The 19161-nt window shown below is 43.3% G+C and overlaps 1 protein-coding gene across 4 annotated transcripts in view; it reads right to left on the bottom strand.

The window, feature by feature from the left end:
• The window catches only part of diaph2 (diaphanous-related formin 2), an 878670-nt gene that overhangs the window by 330012 nt on the left and 529497 nt on the right, over positions 1-19161 (bottom strand). For all 4 annotated transcript variants that reach the window (XM_038775000.1, XM_038775001.1, XM_038775002.1 and 1 more), the window contains one exon: positions 5877-6006. In XM_038775000.1, coding sequence (XP_038630928.1) covers positions 5877-6006 — 130 coding nt within the window. The remainder of the gene's footprint in view (positions 1-5876; positions 6007-19161) is intronic.

Below are 19161 nucleotides of genomic sequence, written 5' to 3'. Positions count from 1 at the left end.
CCCTGAAGAGGGGGGACTCCCAGAGACCCCATAGTGTGGTGTCCTCACTTGGGGGGTGGGGGGGGGGGGGAGAGGGGGTGTGGGGTAGTGTCAATGGGCGTGAGGGTGACATTGCCCATGGGTGGGAGGCCCATAAGCTCATTTAGAGATCGGGGCACCCTTTCAAAAGAAGGCACAATCTCGGAGTTGAGATTCCCAATGCTAAAGAAAATGCGAAGTGTTTGCTAAACCTGTGAGAAACTCCCCAGGGCCCACAAAATGTGATCAAGTGTCATTGAATAGCAGTGGAGAACTCGCCGGCAGAAAACTCCCTGAAAAACCCATCACAAATAACCTGGAAATGTTTAGGAGAATCACGCCCATTATCTCCAATTCCATAAGCCCTTAACTTGTATATTAACCTTTTAATGGCACCTTATTTCCAAAAGAGTCTTTTGGAAATCCAAGGACACAACAACTACTGGTTTCCATGGAGCGGCATGGTAGCACAGTGGCTAACACTGTTGCTTCACAGCTTCAGGATCCCAGGTTCGATCCCGGCTTGGGTCACTGTCTGTGCGGCGTCAGCACGTTCTCAGTGTCTGCGTGGGTTTCCTCCGGGTGCTCCGGTTTCCACCCACAGTCCAAAGATGTGTGGATTAGGTGGATTGGCCAAGCTTAGTCTCCAAAAAAAAAGGTTAGGTGGAGTTACAGGGTTACGGGGATAGAGTGGAATTGTGGCCTTAAGTGGGGTGCTCTTTTCAAGGACCGGTGCAGACTTGATGGGCCAAATGGCCTCGTCCTGCACTCCAAATTCTATGATCCTATCTTTTCGTGACATATCCTCAAAAATGCAAATAAATTTGCCAATAGAAGTGAACGTATTTAAAGTCAATTTTTTATAGTCACTGACAATAGCAGTCACTTGCGTATCCAATCGGAGCAAGTTACTTTTGAGAACTGACCTGCTCAATCTATTGATTTACCCAATCCGTGGTTGTACTGAGGAATAAACCAGGATTATGTTGAACTGTTTCACTCCCCATCTGATGTACAACTGTGTCTGAATGTGTTTTCTTTCAGGAATATCACCTGTCTTCACCTAACATAAAAATAATGAATACTCTGCAGAGCCCACCCCGGTGGATCTTATTAAACAGATTTACTCCTCTGTATGCTGGCTTTTTGAGCCTGTTTTTTCTGGAAGCGTTTTGTCTCGAGTACGCCAGTATTCCTTTTAGCTTTCAATGTTTCATTTTACCCTACAATGAGATAAACATATTTTAATCTGCAGGGAGAAGAGAGAAAAGATGGGCAAGGCAGGAAAATGGAGTTAAGGTTATGATCAGATAAGCCATGATCTCATTGATTGGCAGAACAGGCTCAAAGGGCCAGTTGGTCCACTCCTGCTTATATTTTTCATATTTTTGAGAAAGATTTTCTAGTTGCTTGACTTCCTTTTGTGTTCCAAGGTAAAACGATTTTCATCTAGTAAATTAAGTACCCTTCATGGTGTTTTTGATTGATAGCTTTCCAAGAATACAACCTACTTTTAAAACCCAAGTATTAAAAATAACTCCTTTTCAAATCCTGTGGAAAACAATTGACCAGGAACCCTAAATTGTGACAATGGTTTTTGGATAGATTAAAATGAAGCATATCCTGGATTTTCAAATGAATTCACGTTCATCTGTAGCTCCTCCACTGAGGTACGACAGAATATGTATGGGGTTATCAGAAAAAATACCTATACCCTTACTTAGAATAGTTCTTTGTTCCTATAAATATAGAACATAATGCATTTTAATACCTTTTCAGCATGCAGTATTCGGGAATTGGAGTGGGGAGGAATGCTACTAGATTCACAGTGATCCCCATACAGCTTTGACCTTATTAGAAATACAAATGAAATATAGTATCCATCTATGCAGAGGTATTTTGCATTTTTCACTTCCTTAGGGATTGAAGTGTTGAATGAACTAGGGAGAGGAAAAAATAACTCACTGAATTCTGATTAGGCTGTTCGAGAAAATGAGTATGCATTATTGTAATTGTCTCCATAAAAGCTGAAGATAATATTGCTCTGCAACCATTTAATTAACACTTTAGTTGTTATTGCCTTAGTAAACAGCTGTATGCATTTTTTGCTAATCTTTTAGAAAGCAAAAAAGCATCCCATCACACTGCTAAATGATGTGCTAGAATTTCTAACCCTGAAAATACAGGGCCAGATTTTAATTTGTGAAACAAAAATGAAATCTTCTTGCATACTTTTCCATACTGAACAACACGTCCACGTTTCACAATGTGAAGTTACTTTACTTATTGAGAAAATTAGCACTAAAATAAGCTAGCTCTTTTGCAATTAAGAATGCAATTTTTCATAATTTTCACTGAGGTCCCTGCTCCTCTGAACACCCCATATGGCAATGCTGTTACTGCAGTTGCACGGTGTGAGCTAAAATAAATCACATATTGAACAAGTTCGATTGCAGCATATAACAGCTTAATGGCATTTTGAGGTGAATGAGTGATTGCCAGACTGTAGTAAATTATGTTACAATGTCAGTAAGTAATGAATGATTTGATGCCATCTTGAGTATTCCAAAAGGATTGCATATCTGAATGCTAATTCACTGAAGCTGATTTTTTGGAATAGTAAATGTCCTCGACTCAGCCAGCATTTCTGAACTACAAGTTGCCCCTAACTACCAGATTATTTCACAACTGCAGAACACCAATGTATTATAACTTTTTAAAAAGGCTAAAAACTCTCAGCAGTTCAGATAGCATCTTTATAGAGAGAAACAGAGTAAATATTGCAGTTTGATGGTAGCTTCTGGGGCAGCACAGTAGCACATGTGGATAGCACTGTGGCTTCACAGCGCCAGGGTGCCAGGGTCCCAGATTCGATTCCCCGCTGGGTCACTGTCTGTACGGAGTCTGCACGTTCTCCCCGTGTCTGCGTGGATTTCCTCCGGGTGCGCCGGTTTCCTCCCAGTCCAAAGACGTGCAGGTTAGGTGGATTGGCCATGCTATGTTGCTCTTAGTGACCAAAAAGGATAGGAGGGGTTATTGGGTTATGGGGATAGGGTGGAAGTGAGGGCTTAAGTGGGTCGGTACAGACTCGATGGGCCGAATGGCCTCATTCCGCACTGTATATTCTATGTTCTCCACAGATGCTGCCTGGCCTCTTGAGAAATTCCAGAATTTTGTACTTTCATTCCAGATTTTGATCTTGTACGCCAATTTATATATTGGTTTTATTTCCAGAGTCAATGTGTTCACAGCTCACTTTCTCCCTTGCATAGACTGGCTCAGTCCTCAATATAAATTAAAGACTAAATTGATGACTATCTTACACTGAAGACTTTATTTCTTCTCTGTATTCTTTTAAAATCAGTTGTGCAGAAAGCACATTTTAAACTCTGCATATCTCTGCTATATCAAGTGTCAAATTAGGCAGGTATAAAATAGGCCACCAAAAGGTTAGGTTAAAATTGGGAGTTGCATTCACCAACTGAAGAAACCAAAATGAAGTTAAACAAAAAAACACTGAGATTTTCTTCAGTTGGATACTGCGTGATAGCAGAAGGCATATCAGAAACCTGAGCTAGAGTGCTCCACAGCAAAGAGAGGGTGGGACATAGGCGAGAGGATGGATCCAGTGTCAATGGTCCTTCCTTCCATTACTTACCTACGTGGATACAGAGTATCATTTAAAAAAAGGTATTAAACACCAACCATTCCATGGACGTCATGTCTGAAAGTAAATCTGGCATTTTCAGTACTGAAGGGAGAATCAATCAGAGTTGCAGGACAGAGGAGTAATGTCTCAACAATAAGGTGTACTTAATGATTTCATTCAGCAATCAATATAACATTTGCAGGATGCAATATTGAAAACTATAAAATGCTAACACTTAATTTTAAAAATCTAAAGGTTTATATCATTGGAAACTTCTTTCATAATGTACGCAGGATGTGTCTGGTAGGACACAGCAGCAGAGACCCGGACTCAATTCCAGCCTTGGGTGACTGCGTAGAGTTTGCACTTTCTCCCCGTGTTTGCGTAGGTTTCCTCAGGATGCTCTGGCCACAGTCCAAAGTAGTGAAGGTTAGGTGGATTGGCCATGCTAAATTGCCCCTTAGTTTCCAAAGATGTGTAGGGTAGGTGGGGTTCTGGTGTTATACTGATAGAGCAGGGGAGCAGGTCTAGGTTGTGTGCTCTTTCAGAGGGTCAGTGTAGAATTGATGGGCCGACTGACCTCCTTCTGTACTGTCGTAATTCTATGGTTCTACATTATCTAATTATGTTCTTAAACCAGAAAATGTTTCTCGGATTCTGTTCTTAAAAGGCAGTGGAAAGTTTAAGGTAAAGACTTGCGATAATTATTCCCATAAGCTATGCAAAGAAAAAGCTATTAAAAAATGGTGTTGCATATTCCACCCCAAATAGCAAACTATCATAATGTAGCTGATCATGTTCAAGGCTGCCTGGTTAAGCAGCTCAGATGAATGTGGAGTATTAAAAATTGCATTTTACTCGCTTAAGACTACCATATACTAGCAGAGGGTGGCTAAAAGGAGAACAAAGGAATTCATGTTTAACAGCATGTACAATTCAGATTCGGAATGCTCCTTCCATCCGGAATAAATCACAAACTACAGATAGTTCAGACTGTCTTACACATTTAAAGAGAGCAATGTATACTCAAACTACAAGTGTATGAATTCCGTGTTGAAAAACAGCAAGGCAAGCTCAACTGAATGGTTTATCTTTCGTGACATCCTTTGTTGACAGTCAGTCCTACTAGTCATGAAGACAAGGTTGCCAAACATCTTAACTATACAAGTCTAAATGCAGTCTAAAGACATTGAAACTGGCTGACACCAAAGCAGCAATATAACAAGATGGGGCATTGCAACTTTGGAGCAATTAAAGCTAACAAATAATGTGCTTAGAAAATGTGATGGTCATGTTGAGAAACAAACAACTGCTGGAGACATCCGGCTATTTGTTGTGGTCAACATAAAAGGATCAATGGCATGGTTTGCAAATCATCAAACAAAATATATCAGTTTTCACAGCACCGGAAACACCATTCAAAAGCATTGAGTTAAATTTTGACATTGACACTTTAGTTGCAGAACATGAGTTAAATGAGGCTACATTCAAGGTTAGATGGTATGCCATTCATGAAAGAAAACTTCCATCCAGTGTACTTAAATTATGTTACAAAGTGAACTGTTTTCAGTTGTTGACAAAATTTTTCGACTCATTGTATATGATGGAGTGCATTGTTAATTTAATACAAAAGTTAGAATATGTAATATGTTACGGGTGAAGTTGAATGTTCATATTATGTTCAAGTTTGATGTTTATACTTTAGCAAGCAAACTAGTGAAACACAATGCTTCTTATTTACAAAGGGGAGGGATATAGTGTGCTGAAAATTGCAATGTGTATTTGTCCACTGAGAGCTACCATACACATGTACCAGCAGAGGGAGTCTACAAGGAAAATAAAGGAATCCATGTTGTAACAGACATACAGTTCTGAATCTGATTCCACCTTGCTGAATCTTACCTTGGTTTCTAAGAACTTGACAGCAGCTAAATTTATTACATCTTAAGAGTATCTCTCTATTATAATAGGCGTCACACAAGCTGACCGACTCCGGAGTATGGGGAGAACATTCTTCTGGAAACTTGTGCATATTGCACAGCAAGATTTTTTCAAGTCAGGCAGCTCAAGAAGTTACAAATTAAAATAAATGGAGGTGCTTTAATCACGTCAACTCACCATTTAGCAGGAATTAAACGGTATTTAAAATGCTTTTTGACAAAACTAATCCCACCCTCCTGATTATCATCACATCTGGTTATAGACATACCTTTGCTTGCGCTGTCTATGTGGCTAATTTCATCTGTGAATTTCAAGATATCGGGATACTTTTCTTCAGTAATCTCTGCTAAAAAGTGCATCAATGTTGCCTTCTGGTCGATTGACTTGGTGTCTTTAAGCTGCACAATAAAACACCAATAAGTTTAGAAAGTAATAGAAACGTTGTTGTTTTAGCATTTCATCTAATTTTCTTAATATTTGTGATTTTTTTTGTGCATTTTATTTTCTCCCCTTTATTGCCCGTATGTCAATACATCAGTTTCAACAGAATGTTGCAGACAATCTATTCATTGGCCCACCATTGCAACTCTTCAGCATCTGTGTGACACAGCATGACATGACTCACTCTCCAATTTCATCTCCTGTGAAAAACACCAGAGGCTGCTCTGCATCAACTTCAAGTATAGCTGAGTTTGGATGCTGTCCACACACTGAAACTTACAGTATAGCTGAAACTTACAGCTGAAACTCATCAGCTTAGAATCCCGTGCCCTAATGCATTGAAGCACCTTGTTTTGCTCCTCATCAAATCAACTGTCTTCAATTTACAGCCAATTACGATACATATTGTATCAAAAGAGCTACTAAACCTTTTAGCTTAACAATTATGCATGTTCAGTGTTCCAACTGATGATAATGAAAGGAATATTTAATTGTATTAATTTCCTCCTATTGCCTGGACCTGATGGGGTCCCAGTGGAATTCTGTAAGTTTGCAGATCAGTCGGTCCCGTTGCTGGTAGGCATGTTTAATGACTCTCTATCCAGGGGATCCTTGCTGGCTACACTTCTGCAGGCTTCCATTTCGCTGCTGTTGAAAATTAATAATGGAATGTGGGTCATACCAGCCTATCTCTCTGCTAAATTCAAATGCCAAGATACTGGCTAAGGTAGTGGCAGTAAGGCTGGAGCCCCGTCTCCCGAGGTGATTGTGGGGCAAAAAACAGCCAACATTCGGAGGCTCTTGAACGTGATTCTCTCCCCGCCTGGGGAGCCCGTTCCAGGAGTGATTGTGTCATGTAATCTCTACAGTGCAGAAGGAGGCCATTTGGCCCATCGAGTCTGCACTGATCCTCCAAAAGAGCACCCTACCCAGGTCCACCCACCCGTCACCCTGTCCTCACCCCATAACCTACCTGCACATCTCTGGACTCTAAGGGGCAATTTTAGCAAGGCCAATTAATATAACCAAATCTTCATTGGATTCTTGTGTTTGGAAGGTTGATAGGATAAAAAGGAATATTGTGAGTTTAAACCATTCTCTGGTAACTGCATTGAAATCTTTCCAGCCAGTGCAGAAGGAGGCTATTCAGCCCATTGATTCTGCACCAACCCTCTGAAAGACACCCTACCAAGGCCCACATCCCCACTCTATCCCATCACCCAGTAACCCCACCTAACGTTTTGGGCACTAAGGGAAAATTTAGCATGGCCAATCCACCTAACCTGAACATCTTTGGATTGTGGGAGGAAACTCACGCAGACATGGGGAGAATATTCAAACTCCATACAGTCACCTCAGGCCGGAATCGAACCCGGGTCCCTGGCAATCTGCGGCAGCAGTGGCTAACCACTGTGCCACCATGTCGCCACCGTGACTTTAGATGCCGAGAAGGCATTCAACAGGGTGGAGTGGAGGTATGTGTTTGAAGTTTTGGAGAGGTCGGTCTTGAGGCAAAAATTGATTTCATGGATATGGTTGCTGTATAGGGCCTCCTTGGCTTGTATTTGTGCCAATATCTTGAGTTCAGGGTATTTCCATTTGAAAACGGGAACTAGACAGTAGTGTCCGATGTTTCCCCGCTTATTTGCGTTAGCAATTGAGATCTTAGCCATAGCATTGAGGGCTTTGGGTAAGTAAAAGGGGATAAAGAGGGGAGAAGTAGAGTGTCTCTGTGTGTGAACGCTCCGCTACTTTATGTTATGGACCCGGTCACCACTATGGGTGACATAATGGAGCTATTGAGGAGCTTAGGCTCATTTTCAGGCTGCAAGCTGAATCTGGAAAAGAGTGAATGTTTACCGGTTAATATCCCGGGGAGGGGAGTCAACTTGAGGGCGTTGTCTTTTCGCTTGGCCAACTCTAGCTTCAGATATCTGGGGATCCAGGTGGCCCATGATTGGGCCCGGTTGCATAAATTGAACTTTGCAAATCTGGTGGTTAAGGTCGAGTCTGATCTGCAAAAGTAGGACAACTGTCCTCTGGATAGGCAGAGTCCAGACAATTAAAATGAATATTCTTCCAAAATTTTTGTTTCAATGTCTTCCTCCTTACATCTTTTTTTGAGAGGTGAATAGGTTGATTTTGTCATTTATATGGGCGGGCAAGAGTAAAGAGGATCGTAGGATAGTTCTTCAACGGGATAGACAGCCAAATTTCAAGCCAAAACGACCCAGCACTGCCAAATGTGCTTAATTTTGATTGGGCGACCAACGCTGAGAAGGTGCTCGGGTAGTGCAATGACCTAGGTTCCGTATAGGAACAGATAGCGGTCAGGTCGTGTAGGTGGCCTAGTCTGGGGCATTGGTGACAGCCTCATTCCGTTTTCTCTGACTAGATACTCCTAGAACCTGGTGGTCATGTTTACTTTGAGGATATAAAGACAATTCAGGCAGCATTTTAAACTTAAAGCTGTGTCGAAGTTGGCCCCTAACTGTGCCAATTTATTTGAACCATTGAGATTGGACGCTGCGTTCAGGATGTGAGAAGGGGATGGAGAGATTTGTGGAGGTGGTGGTGGGTGGTGAGACTATCAGGTACCTCCAAATAAGTAATTTTCTGCGAGTGGCCTTCCCAACATTTTCTGAGGGACCACGGGCATCTCTGTTGGAAAGGATACGCTGGCAGGATCAGAAGAGGGTAGTGTTGTGTTATGTAATTTGGAATAACAGACGCCACTTGATGCAGTTTTGAGTAAAAGATGCTCCGGACTTTGAAGTGTTCAACGTGTTTCATTGAACTATTAGCACAGTTCTCAATGAGTTCAACTCTCTGCTAATCTAAATGTAGTAACTCAGTCTAACTGAACCAGCCTTGCTCCAAGCCACGTGCTGGGGTGTGATGCTGAGGATACACCCTGTCTCACTCTGTAGATGTTGGTCTGTGGAAAGAGGCTGAGTGTGAGTACCTCATCCTTTTTATAGTGAGATACCACCCGAGTGCCCCGACTGCTCATTGGTCATGTCCTATTCTATGTGTTCATTAGCTGCATGTTTGCATATCATGACATCTCCCCCTTGTTTTTATAAATGTTTTGTTGGCGTATGTAAATGTATTTACATGTAAATGTGTGGCTAACGTGACTGACGGAGGACAACAGAACAGAGCAAACAAAACAAACGTTCACAAGTCCAGTCTCGGAGGCTTGCGTCTGATCCTGGTCGACTGGTGGAGGGGACGACGGCGCCTTGACAGGCGGGATGGAAGCCTGACTAGTGGCCTTGTGGTGCGAGGTATCAGGAGGTGGCAATTCAACATATGGAAATGAAGGAGAAAGTAGTTGTGGGCAGGCAACTTTGCGCAGTGCCCGACAATTCCGTCGCACAATGGAGCCATCAGCCATACGCACAACATGAGAGAGGCGCGGCCTGTCGAACAACGACAGCCGGTGCAGACCACGCACCATCCGGTATCTTGATCCTGACAGTGTCTGCTGGGGATAGCACGGCCAGATCGGTGGTATGAGCATCACATCCCCGCTTGTGATGGTCTCTGAGCTTCTGCATATTCTGCAGCACCGGGAGGTGATCCAGGTTGGGCAGGTGTTTGGCTGGAAGCGCCATCCGCGGGTCCCTGTTCATCAGGAGTTGAGCCTGCGACATGCCAGTGGACAATGGAGTCGCCCTGTATGCAAAAAGTGCAAAGTGTATGTCGGAAGCAGAGTCTGCGGCCTTGCAGATGAGCTGTTTCACGATGTGCACCCCTTTCTCGACTTTTCCATTGGACTGCAGATAGTGCGGACTGGAGGTGAGATTGTATGACCTGGCAAACGTGGACCATTCTCGACTGCTAAAGTACGGGCCATTGTCGCTCATGATGGTGATTGGGATGCTATGCCTTGAGAAGGTTTCCTTACAGGCTTTGATGACGGTCCAAGAGGTGAGGTCCGGGAGCTTCAACACCTCAGGGTAATTCGAGAAATAGTCGATGATCAATATGTAGTCGCGACCATTCGCATGAAAGAGGTTGATGCCAACCTTGGACCACGGAGAGGTCACGATGTCATGCTGTTGGAGCGTCTCCTTGCTTTGTGCTGGCTGGAACCGCTAAAAGATAGCACAGTTCAGGACCATGTTTGTGATGTCCTGGCTGATGCCGGGCCAGTAGACAGCTTGCCAGGCTCTGCGTCTGCACTTCCCGACGCCCAGGTGTCCCTCGTGAATCTGGCGTAGCATCAAGCTCTGGAGACGGAGCGGAATGACAATCCTGTCCAGCTTGAGGAGGATACCATCAATCACCGTCTGGTCATCCTTCACATTGTAAAATTGTGGGCACTCCCCTTTCTGCCAGCCATTGGTGAGGTTGTGGATGACACGCTGCAAGAGGGGGTCTTTGGCTGTCTTATCACGGATGAGAACTACCTTCTCATCGGTCGCCGGGAGAGTGCTAGCACGCAGCTGCACCTGCAATTCGATGTGCTGGATGATCTCCAGCGGCTCACTGGGCGAGGTGATGGAGTGGGACAATGTATCAGCAATAATGAGCTCCTTGCCGGGTGTGGACACCAAGTTGAGTTCATACCTCCAAAGTTTAGGCAACATTCTCTGCAACCGAGGTGACATGTCGTTCACGTCCTTGAGGATGATGTGGACCAGAGGCCTATGATCCACCTCGACAGTGAATGTCGGCAGGCCGTAGACATAATCATGAAATTTGAGGATGCCGGTGAGAAGATCCAAGCACTCCTTCTCAATCTGGGCACATCGGTTTCAGTGAGCGTAATCGTCCTTGATGCGTAGGCTACTGGTGCCCAGGATGATGTGTCATCTTGTTGAAGTAACACCGCACCGATGCCATCCTGACTTGCACCTGTGGATATCTTTGTTTCCCGGTGCGGGTGGAAGAATGCCAGGACTGGTGCAGTGGTGAGCTTGGCTTTCAGCTCCAGCCACTCTGTCTGGTGTGCCGCCTTCCACTCAAGGGCAGTTGACTTTTTCACCAGGTTGCGTTGGGCTGGTGTGTATGGCCATGTTTGGAATGAACTTGCCCAGAAATTTGACCACACCCAAGAAGCACAGCACAGCCTTTTTGTCCTCAGGTACCTTCATCGCCTTGATGGCCTTGATTTTGTCTGTGTCCGGGCGCATACCATGCTGTGAGATCTGGTCGCCTAGGAACTTGAGCGTCGATGTGCCAAAACTACAGTTGGACCGGTTTAACTTTAGGCCGTTGGCATGTACACGGCGGAATACCTTCTGGAGACGAGACACATGTTCTTCAGGGGTCGTGGACCATATCATGATGCCGTCCACGTACACATGAACCCCTTCAATGCCTTCCATCATCTGCTCCATGATGCGATGGAATATCGCCGAAGCCGAGATGATGCCAAATGGCATGCGATTGTAGCAGTATCTGCCAAAAAGGCGCGTTGAAGGTGCAGAGCCTTTTGCTGGACTCTTCCATCTGTAATTGCCAAAATCCCTGTGATGCATCCAATTTGGTGAAGAAGTGCACGTGTGCCATCTCACTCGGGAGTTCCTTCCACTTCATGATGGGATAGTGTTCCCGCATGATATTCTTAGAGATCCTTGGGATCAATGCAGATGCGCAGGTCCCCCGAAGGCTTCTTTACGCACACCATCGAGCTGACCCAGTCAATCGGTTTGGTTATCTTGGATATGATGGGCGCGATTCTCCGCCCCCCATGCCGGGTGGGAGAATAGCGGGAGGGCCTCCCGACATTTTTCACGCCCTCCCGCTATTCTCTCTCCGCCCCACCCCCCCCACGCCACGAATCGCCGAGGCCGATGGGCCGAGCGGCCGGGCCTTCACGCCCATTTCAATGCGGCAGCAAACACACCTGCTCGCTGCCATCGTGAAACGGGCGCCAGATGCCCGTTTGGGGAATCTGGGGGCCCATAACGGACACACTCTTTTCTCTCCGCCGCCCCGCAAGATCAAGCCGCCACGTCTTGCGGGGCGGCTGAGGGAAAAGACGCCAACTGCGCAAGCGCGGGTTGTCGTTGTCCAACCTGCGCATGCGCGGCCGATAGCAGGCGTGACGCTTGACGTGCGGCCTTGACGACCATCATCAAGGCCGCGCCGCCGTGACGCACGGGGCCGCGCTCCTAGCCCCGCCCGAGGCGGAGAATCGGCTCCGGAAATGGGCGTGAAGGCTGCCGTGGGTCACGGCCTGTCCCACGGCAGCCTTTACGATTCTCCGCATTTGCGGAGAATCTCGCCCGATGCCTTTTTGCTGAAGATTCTTCAGCTGTGCTTTCAGGCGCTCTCTCAGTGGAGCAGGGACGCGTCGTGGTGCGTGGACCACTGGCTTGGCATCAGGTCGTAGCAGAATCTTGTATCAATACGGCAGTGTGCCCATCCTATTGAACACATCTGGATACTGGGCGAGGATGTCGTCGATGCCGGCCTTAAGATCCAAATGGGAGGATGTCGTAGTGTAAACCCTTTGAGTGAGGTTCAGCTGCGTGCAGGCGTGCGCACTAGTAGGGATGCCCTGTCTGGCTTAACAATTTCAAAGCGTAACCGTGCTTGTGTGTGTCGGCTGGATATGTGCAGATGGCAGGATCCCAGTGCCATGATGGCATTCCCGTTGTAATCCAGGAGCTTGCAGGCAGTTGGAAGGACTGTGGGAGGCTGCTTAATGCGTCTGAAGTCTGCCTGTGGGAGGAGGTTGGCAGAGGGACCCGTGTCCAGCCTGAACTAGATGGGGTAGTGGTTGACCTTCATCATTTCTCGCCATTCGTCCTCAGAATCCACAGTTAGGATGGATTGGACTTGCGATGTGTCTGGTGTGGCATATTCATACGTTGTAAGAATGCCCATACGGTAGGCATTGTCCAGGCATTCATCATCTGGATCTTTTGCACTGCCGGTATCAGACTCCTGTAGGCGTTGTTGCACACTCCAGATGTGCCATTGGCGGAATTGGGAGCACTGGCTCCTGAATGGTGGAGCAGATCTGCACAGGGCTGCATAGTGGCCTGGCTTCCCGCAGTTTAAACAGCGTCTGCCTCTTGCTGGGCAGTGTTTCTTTAAATGGGTGGTGCCACAGTTCAAACACGTCATGACGTCGGCATCCTGATCTGTCGCTGTACTGAGGAATTCCGGGGAGCAGAGTTCCTCGTGCAGAAAATAGGGCTATATGTTCTTTCCTCAGGCCCCCTATCTAATCCGAGTGATGTTTAATAGCGTTGTTTCTTAGCGCTGCTGGTAAACACTTACGCTTTGGGACTTTGTTCCCACTTAGTTAAATCGCGCGCATAATATTTCTGCTCTGAGTAGCTCCATTTCATGCAATACACAGTATTAATTCATTTATCTATCAAAAGAGCTTTTATCAGCAATATTTATTTTTGGTAACATGTGTATCCTCTGGGGTGAATTTACAGAATATTTCAACAAAATAATATTGCAAAATAGCATATACAATGTACTTACTGAGCTTCTCATTCAATCCTATATCCAATTGTTTTGAATATCTGTGTTTAATGACTAATGCTTACATGTGTATATGAGAAGCAATTGTTTATTTGTCCATGAGGGCTATTTTGACTGGTCACAGTGGCCCGAGTTATATATATATTTTTAAGTGCCCAATTGTTTTTTTCCAATTAAGGGCAATTTAGCATTGCAAATCCCCCTTGCCTGCACATTTTTGAGTTGTGGGGGTGAGACCCACGCAAACACGGAAAGAATGTGTTTGGTCCGAGTTATAATGCAGGCTTTCCCTTCCCTTCCCAGCTGTTTCTCCAAAACATATCAGCCATTATTGTCATTAATCGTCTTGGCCCTGATCAAGTTCTTTGACAACCTTTCTCTTTTTCTCTCCTTTTTTACATCTTTCAATTGACTTCTTAATTTGTAAAGTTGAAGCTTCATTGCCAAATTCTCTTTCATTCCATTTTAAATCCCACTGATAACTTTTTCTTCCAACTGGAACTCATCTTCAGATACAAATATCCCCAGATGCACAGGATAATCATCTTAAACAATTTCAGTGCCTTATCAAGTGAGATGTGATCTCTATTTCTACAACCATGCTGATCATGGCTTAAGATTTCTATGGCTCTGAGCAAGCTTTCAAAGCATCATTAATTATTTTCTGTATTGAATGCTTGTCCTGAACTTTCCTCTCCATATATTTTTTGAAGCAATTCTGCTTAGATTTGTTTTGTTATTTCAAGCACCTTATTCAACTGAGTTTATTTACTTATTGCGATATATTTTCTCTTGCCTCGGTATTGTGCACAACATGCCATTCTCCATGCTCCTGTTTTCAGAAAGTAAACCTTTCTGCAATCTCTTCATCCCCAGGCTCACTGAAACTGTTCCCTCCCTCCAGAGACCCTTTGCTTGGCCTCCAGACTCTTCGTCCTACTCTCAGCGTTAACTCTGCTTCCTACATTGTTACTCTTTCTGACAGTGTCGAGATGCAAATTTTCAAACATTCTCTGTGCACCCATTTTTGTTTTTTGAAGGGCAAGAGCTTTAACAAGCTCTGCTATATTTAGCTGTCATCATTTTTTCTTTCATGCCATGTTGAATCCTCATTTCAGACCTTAATCCTCTGATCATTATACACTATGCATAATCTATATTCAAATATGATTTCCATCATCATTCCGTATTATATACTCGTGCACACATAGTACTTCATATTTTCCGAATGGAGAGGCAGTGGTGTAGTGGTATTGTCACTGGACTAGTAATCCAGAGTAATGCTCTGGGGACATCGGTTTGAATCCCGACAGGGCAGGTGATGGAATTTGAATTCAATAAAAATCTGGAATTAAAAGTCAAATGATGACCATGAAACTATTGTTGATTGTTGTAATGATCTTTAGGGAAGAAAATCTATCATTCTTACCTGGTCTGGCCTACATGTAGACCCACTGCAATGTGATTGACTCTTAAATGCGCTCAGGGATGGGCAATAAATGCTAGCCCGGCCAGCAACGCCCACATCCCATGAATGAATAAAGAAAAAAAAAGCTATTGCAGCGTCATTAAAAAAATCCATCACATTACCTTATAGATAGCTTAACACATTCATATGACATTAATTATGTTATTATCACAGAGATAAAAGACTTGCATTAATGCAATACTCAGTCATCGGTTAATATCATCACATTACTTGGTTGTAACGTAGTTTATCAATATAGAAAAAAATAATCTGAAGCAACGGTCAATGAATGAGTTTTTAAAAAACTAACAAGTAACGACTATGTGCAGAATACATGATTATAGTTTTGCTTCATCATATAATGGTCCATATTCTTAGAATATAAATGCCACACATGAAGTTCTTTGTTTGTCCTCAATTGATGACCCCTTTTGATTGTTGGGGAAAGGTGACACATATCTCCTGCCTGACTTGTTTAGGGGCATCAATCCACAGCTCTCCCTCACACACCATCCCATCCTGAAAATAATTGGAAATTTAACAGACTTTTTCAATCTCAATTACAGAAGTGGTATGTTTAACTACTAGAAGTGTTTCAGCCATTAGTTACAATTTCTCTGGACTGAATGGATTCATCTTTGTGAAGCAGGTATGATAAAGGGTGTGTCATGACAATTCCAGTTAGCTCATCTGTGTGTATATGCGTACACAAGTCACTTGATGCTAGAGAATACACACGCTAGTTCATTAAGACACCTCATGTCTTGAACACCTATATTGTTCACCAGCCACACAGATCTGCACAAATGAGACTGGCTAATCAGTTTATCAAGCTTATCTTTGCTTGAAACAATCTGTCATCACACCATCTGAATGTCTGTCACGTGCAGGCCAGTGGAGTGACCTTTTTCGGAGTTCCTTCATATAATTAGTGCCAACTGAAAAAGTGAAGATTGGTTTTGAAAGGGAAAAAACACACAATTGGAAAGGGTGTTAGCACTGTGGCTTCACAGCGCCAGGCTCCCAGGTTCGATTCCTCGCTGGATCACTGTCTGTGCGGAGTCTGCACGTTTTCCCCGTGTTTGAGTGGGTTTCCTCCGGGTGCACCAGTTTCATCCCACAGTCCAAAGACATGCAAGTTAGGTGGATTGGCCATGATAAATTGCCCTTCATAACCAAAAAAGGTTAGGGGGGGTTAATGGGTTACGGGGATAGGGTGGAAGTGAGGGCTTAAGTCGGCTTGGTGCAGACTCGATGGGCCGAATGACCTCCTTCTGCACTGTATGTTCTATGACTATGACAAAATTCAACCCAATCTTCCTTTTGGTCACTTAAGTAAACCTAAAGAGCGGTGCAACTTATGAAGAGAAGTTGGACAGGCTTGGGTTGTTTTTGATGGAGCAGAGAAGACTGAGGAGCGACATGATTATGAGGAGCATGGACAGGGTAGATAGGGAGCAGATGTTCCCCTTAGTTGAAGGGTCAGTTATGAGTGGACACAAGTTGAAGGTGAGTGATTATATATAAAAGAGAAGGAATTGGTTTTGTACATCGAGATTATTTTAACCACTTAACAATTCATTGGTTGTAATCCATAGGAATTCTGAAACTGCCAACACTCTTTCCACTCAATAGTATAAGATTATTAAGGTCATTAAGATTAAATTGTAAAAAGGAGTCCACATGAGTCCTGTTATTGATATAAGATCACCTTCAACAAATACAAAGAGCACAAGAAGAATTTTCCAGTAATCTATAAATAATTGTTTATCAATCTACCTTACCAACCAAGTAACTTATTCTCAACCACAATGACTCATTATTCAATAATTAATTTAATTACAGCTCATTTATCCTCCTCTCCTCCTGGTAAGAGTTTAATGTTGGACGATGGATTCATACATGCTGACATTTCCTGCTCAAATGTTCATTTTTCACAAGAGCTTAGATACAAACGGTGACAGACTATCAATGGTTGGACAGCATCACAGCCAAGCTAAATTATGCCCTCAACTAAATTTTTACACAAACCACGTTTAATGCATGATAAGGAGTCAAAAACCTTGCTGATTGTGTTTTCCTCCTTCATAGTTTAGGTACAGTAAAATCAACTTCAGTGTCCCTATTGCTGCCCAACTAAGATCAGCCAAATTAACACAATTACAATGGAATTGTAATTCCATTACAATTCCTGAAGTGTAACATATTCAGTGTTTACCACTGATTCTTGTTACAAGATTGTGATAAAACGTCTAACTGCAAGAGGATTGCCCGAAAAGAAGCTCAAAACCTGAATAATGAAACTATAGTTGATGAATGAACGTGCTACCTGACAGTTTCTGGAACGATGTTAAAACAACATTTTTAAAAAGACAAAATAAAAAAATGCAGAGTCTTTCGCCCCATTCCTGATGAAGGGCTTCTGTCATTAATATAAGTGATAATAATGAAAAGTCAGAACACTATTGTAATATTGGAAACACAGCAGCCAATTTGCACATAGCTCCCCCAAACTGCTCTATTAGGCCAGCCAGTGCGACTATAAGGAATTGAATAACAAATATTGGGTCCTCCACTTGAAAGAAAATAAAGACAAGATGAAACAGCCACAAACTTACAGTTGGTTCCATCCATCCAATAATTACTTTGTTTTTTGAAGTAACCATGCAATTATTTTAGGTAGTGACATTAATTGAGAAGGTTGAAGAAGAGTGTGGATTCATGCCAAAACATGTTTTTCACAATGTCTAACAAAAAATTGTCCACTGAAATTCTGTAATCAATTTTTCACTTTGTTTTCTGACAACCTGGGCAGGCTAATATGGTTACAGATTGATGCAGGTAAGGCTGTTCCCACTTCTTTAATCCTTGTTGCGGTTGTCAGTGAAGAAAGGATTTGCAGACCAACATTTTGAGAAGGCAAAGAAAAGTACCGCACAGGCCCTTCGACCGTCCAAGCCTGGGCTGACCAAATTGCCCGTCCAACCTTTCACACTTCCGGGATCCATATCCCTCTATTCATGTATTTGTCAAGACACCCTTTAATGGCACTATCGTACCTGTTTCCATTACCTCTGTCGCCAGATTAAGCTAACCTGTACCGGGGGCATGTGTCAGAATACCAAAAATATTGACATTGCTTCATTCTTTGTCATGACTACATAAGGTTAAATAATGTGGCTGTTAAAAACAATGATAAGATGTTTTTGAGTATTTGAACTCTGCTACAAACTGCTGGAACTGCCATAGTAGGTCCATGACAGCATTTCCATTTGTCTTTATTATTGTCACAAGTAGGCTTACATTAACACTGCAATGAAGTTAATGTGAAAATCCTTTTGTCGCCACACGCCAGCTCGGGTACAGAGAGGGAGAATTCAGAATGTCCAATTCACCTAACAAGCACGTCTTTACTGTCCATGTCCATACAATGAGTACGTATTACAAAAATTATATCAATGAGTCCATTAGTCAGATTTGACAAAGTGAAACGAGAGAGAAAAAGCAGCAATACAAACTACTAAATGGGTCCAGTTTGGCCAAAAACAAACAATTAGACAAAGATGTGATGTCAGTAGCTTTTGATGTCAGAGCATGGAATCTAGGCCCACTCTTCCAGGTGAAGGGCTGCTGCATTGTCAGAGGTACTGTCCTTTGGATATCAAATGTAGACTCCATCGACTTTCTCAACTTCTTGCAGATGATTCCCTGTCATCACAAGGACAGAACTACTGAATATTTCTCATCTTCGGAAGAAGTTTGATAAGCACACTTGATCTGAGTACAAATATTGGAATATTTGATAGATGGAAAGTGGCTCCTCTGAGACCCACCTAATGACAGTGTTGCATGATATACAACAGTTGGTAAATGACAGAGATGAACACCAATTAGTTTCACCAATGTCATAATTTAGTCCATCACCTTCCAATACATAGTTCAGAGGACTAGTGCAGGAAAGTGTGTTATGATCTGGCAGGTGATGAATGCCGTGTGAGCTAAATCCCAGAAAAGGGAAACTGGACAAGCATTTACAACTGTTTTATATTTGTCTATTACCACAAAAAAAATGTGTAACGAAGTCAGGAAGCACACAAGTCCAGTAACACTGATGTAGATTTTAGATATTAAAGCAAACTATTTATTAATTAAAGAAAATTAATAAAAGAACGAGATAAGGCAC

The sequence above is a fragment of the Scyliorhinus canicula genome, chromosome 17 (genome assembly GCF_902713615.1).
Source record: "Scyliorhinus canicula chromosome 17, sScyCan1.1, whole genome shotgun sequence".
In the NCBI taxonomy this organism is placed as follows: domain Eukaryota; kingdom Metazoa; phylum Chordata; class Chondrichthyes; order Carcharhiniformes; family Scyliorhinidae; genus Scyliorhinus; species Scyliorhinus canicula.
Note: the sequence above shows the minus strand (reverse complement) of the source record. Positions and strands in the feature narration are given on the sequence as shown.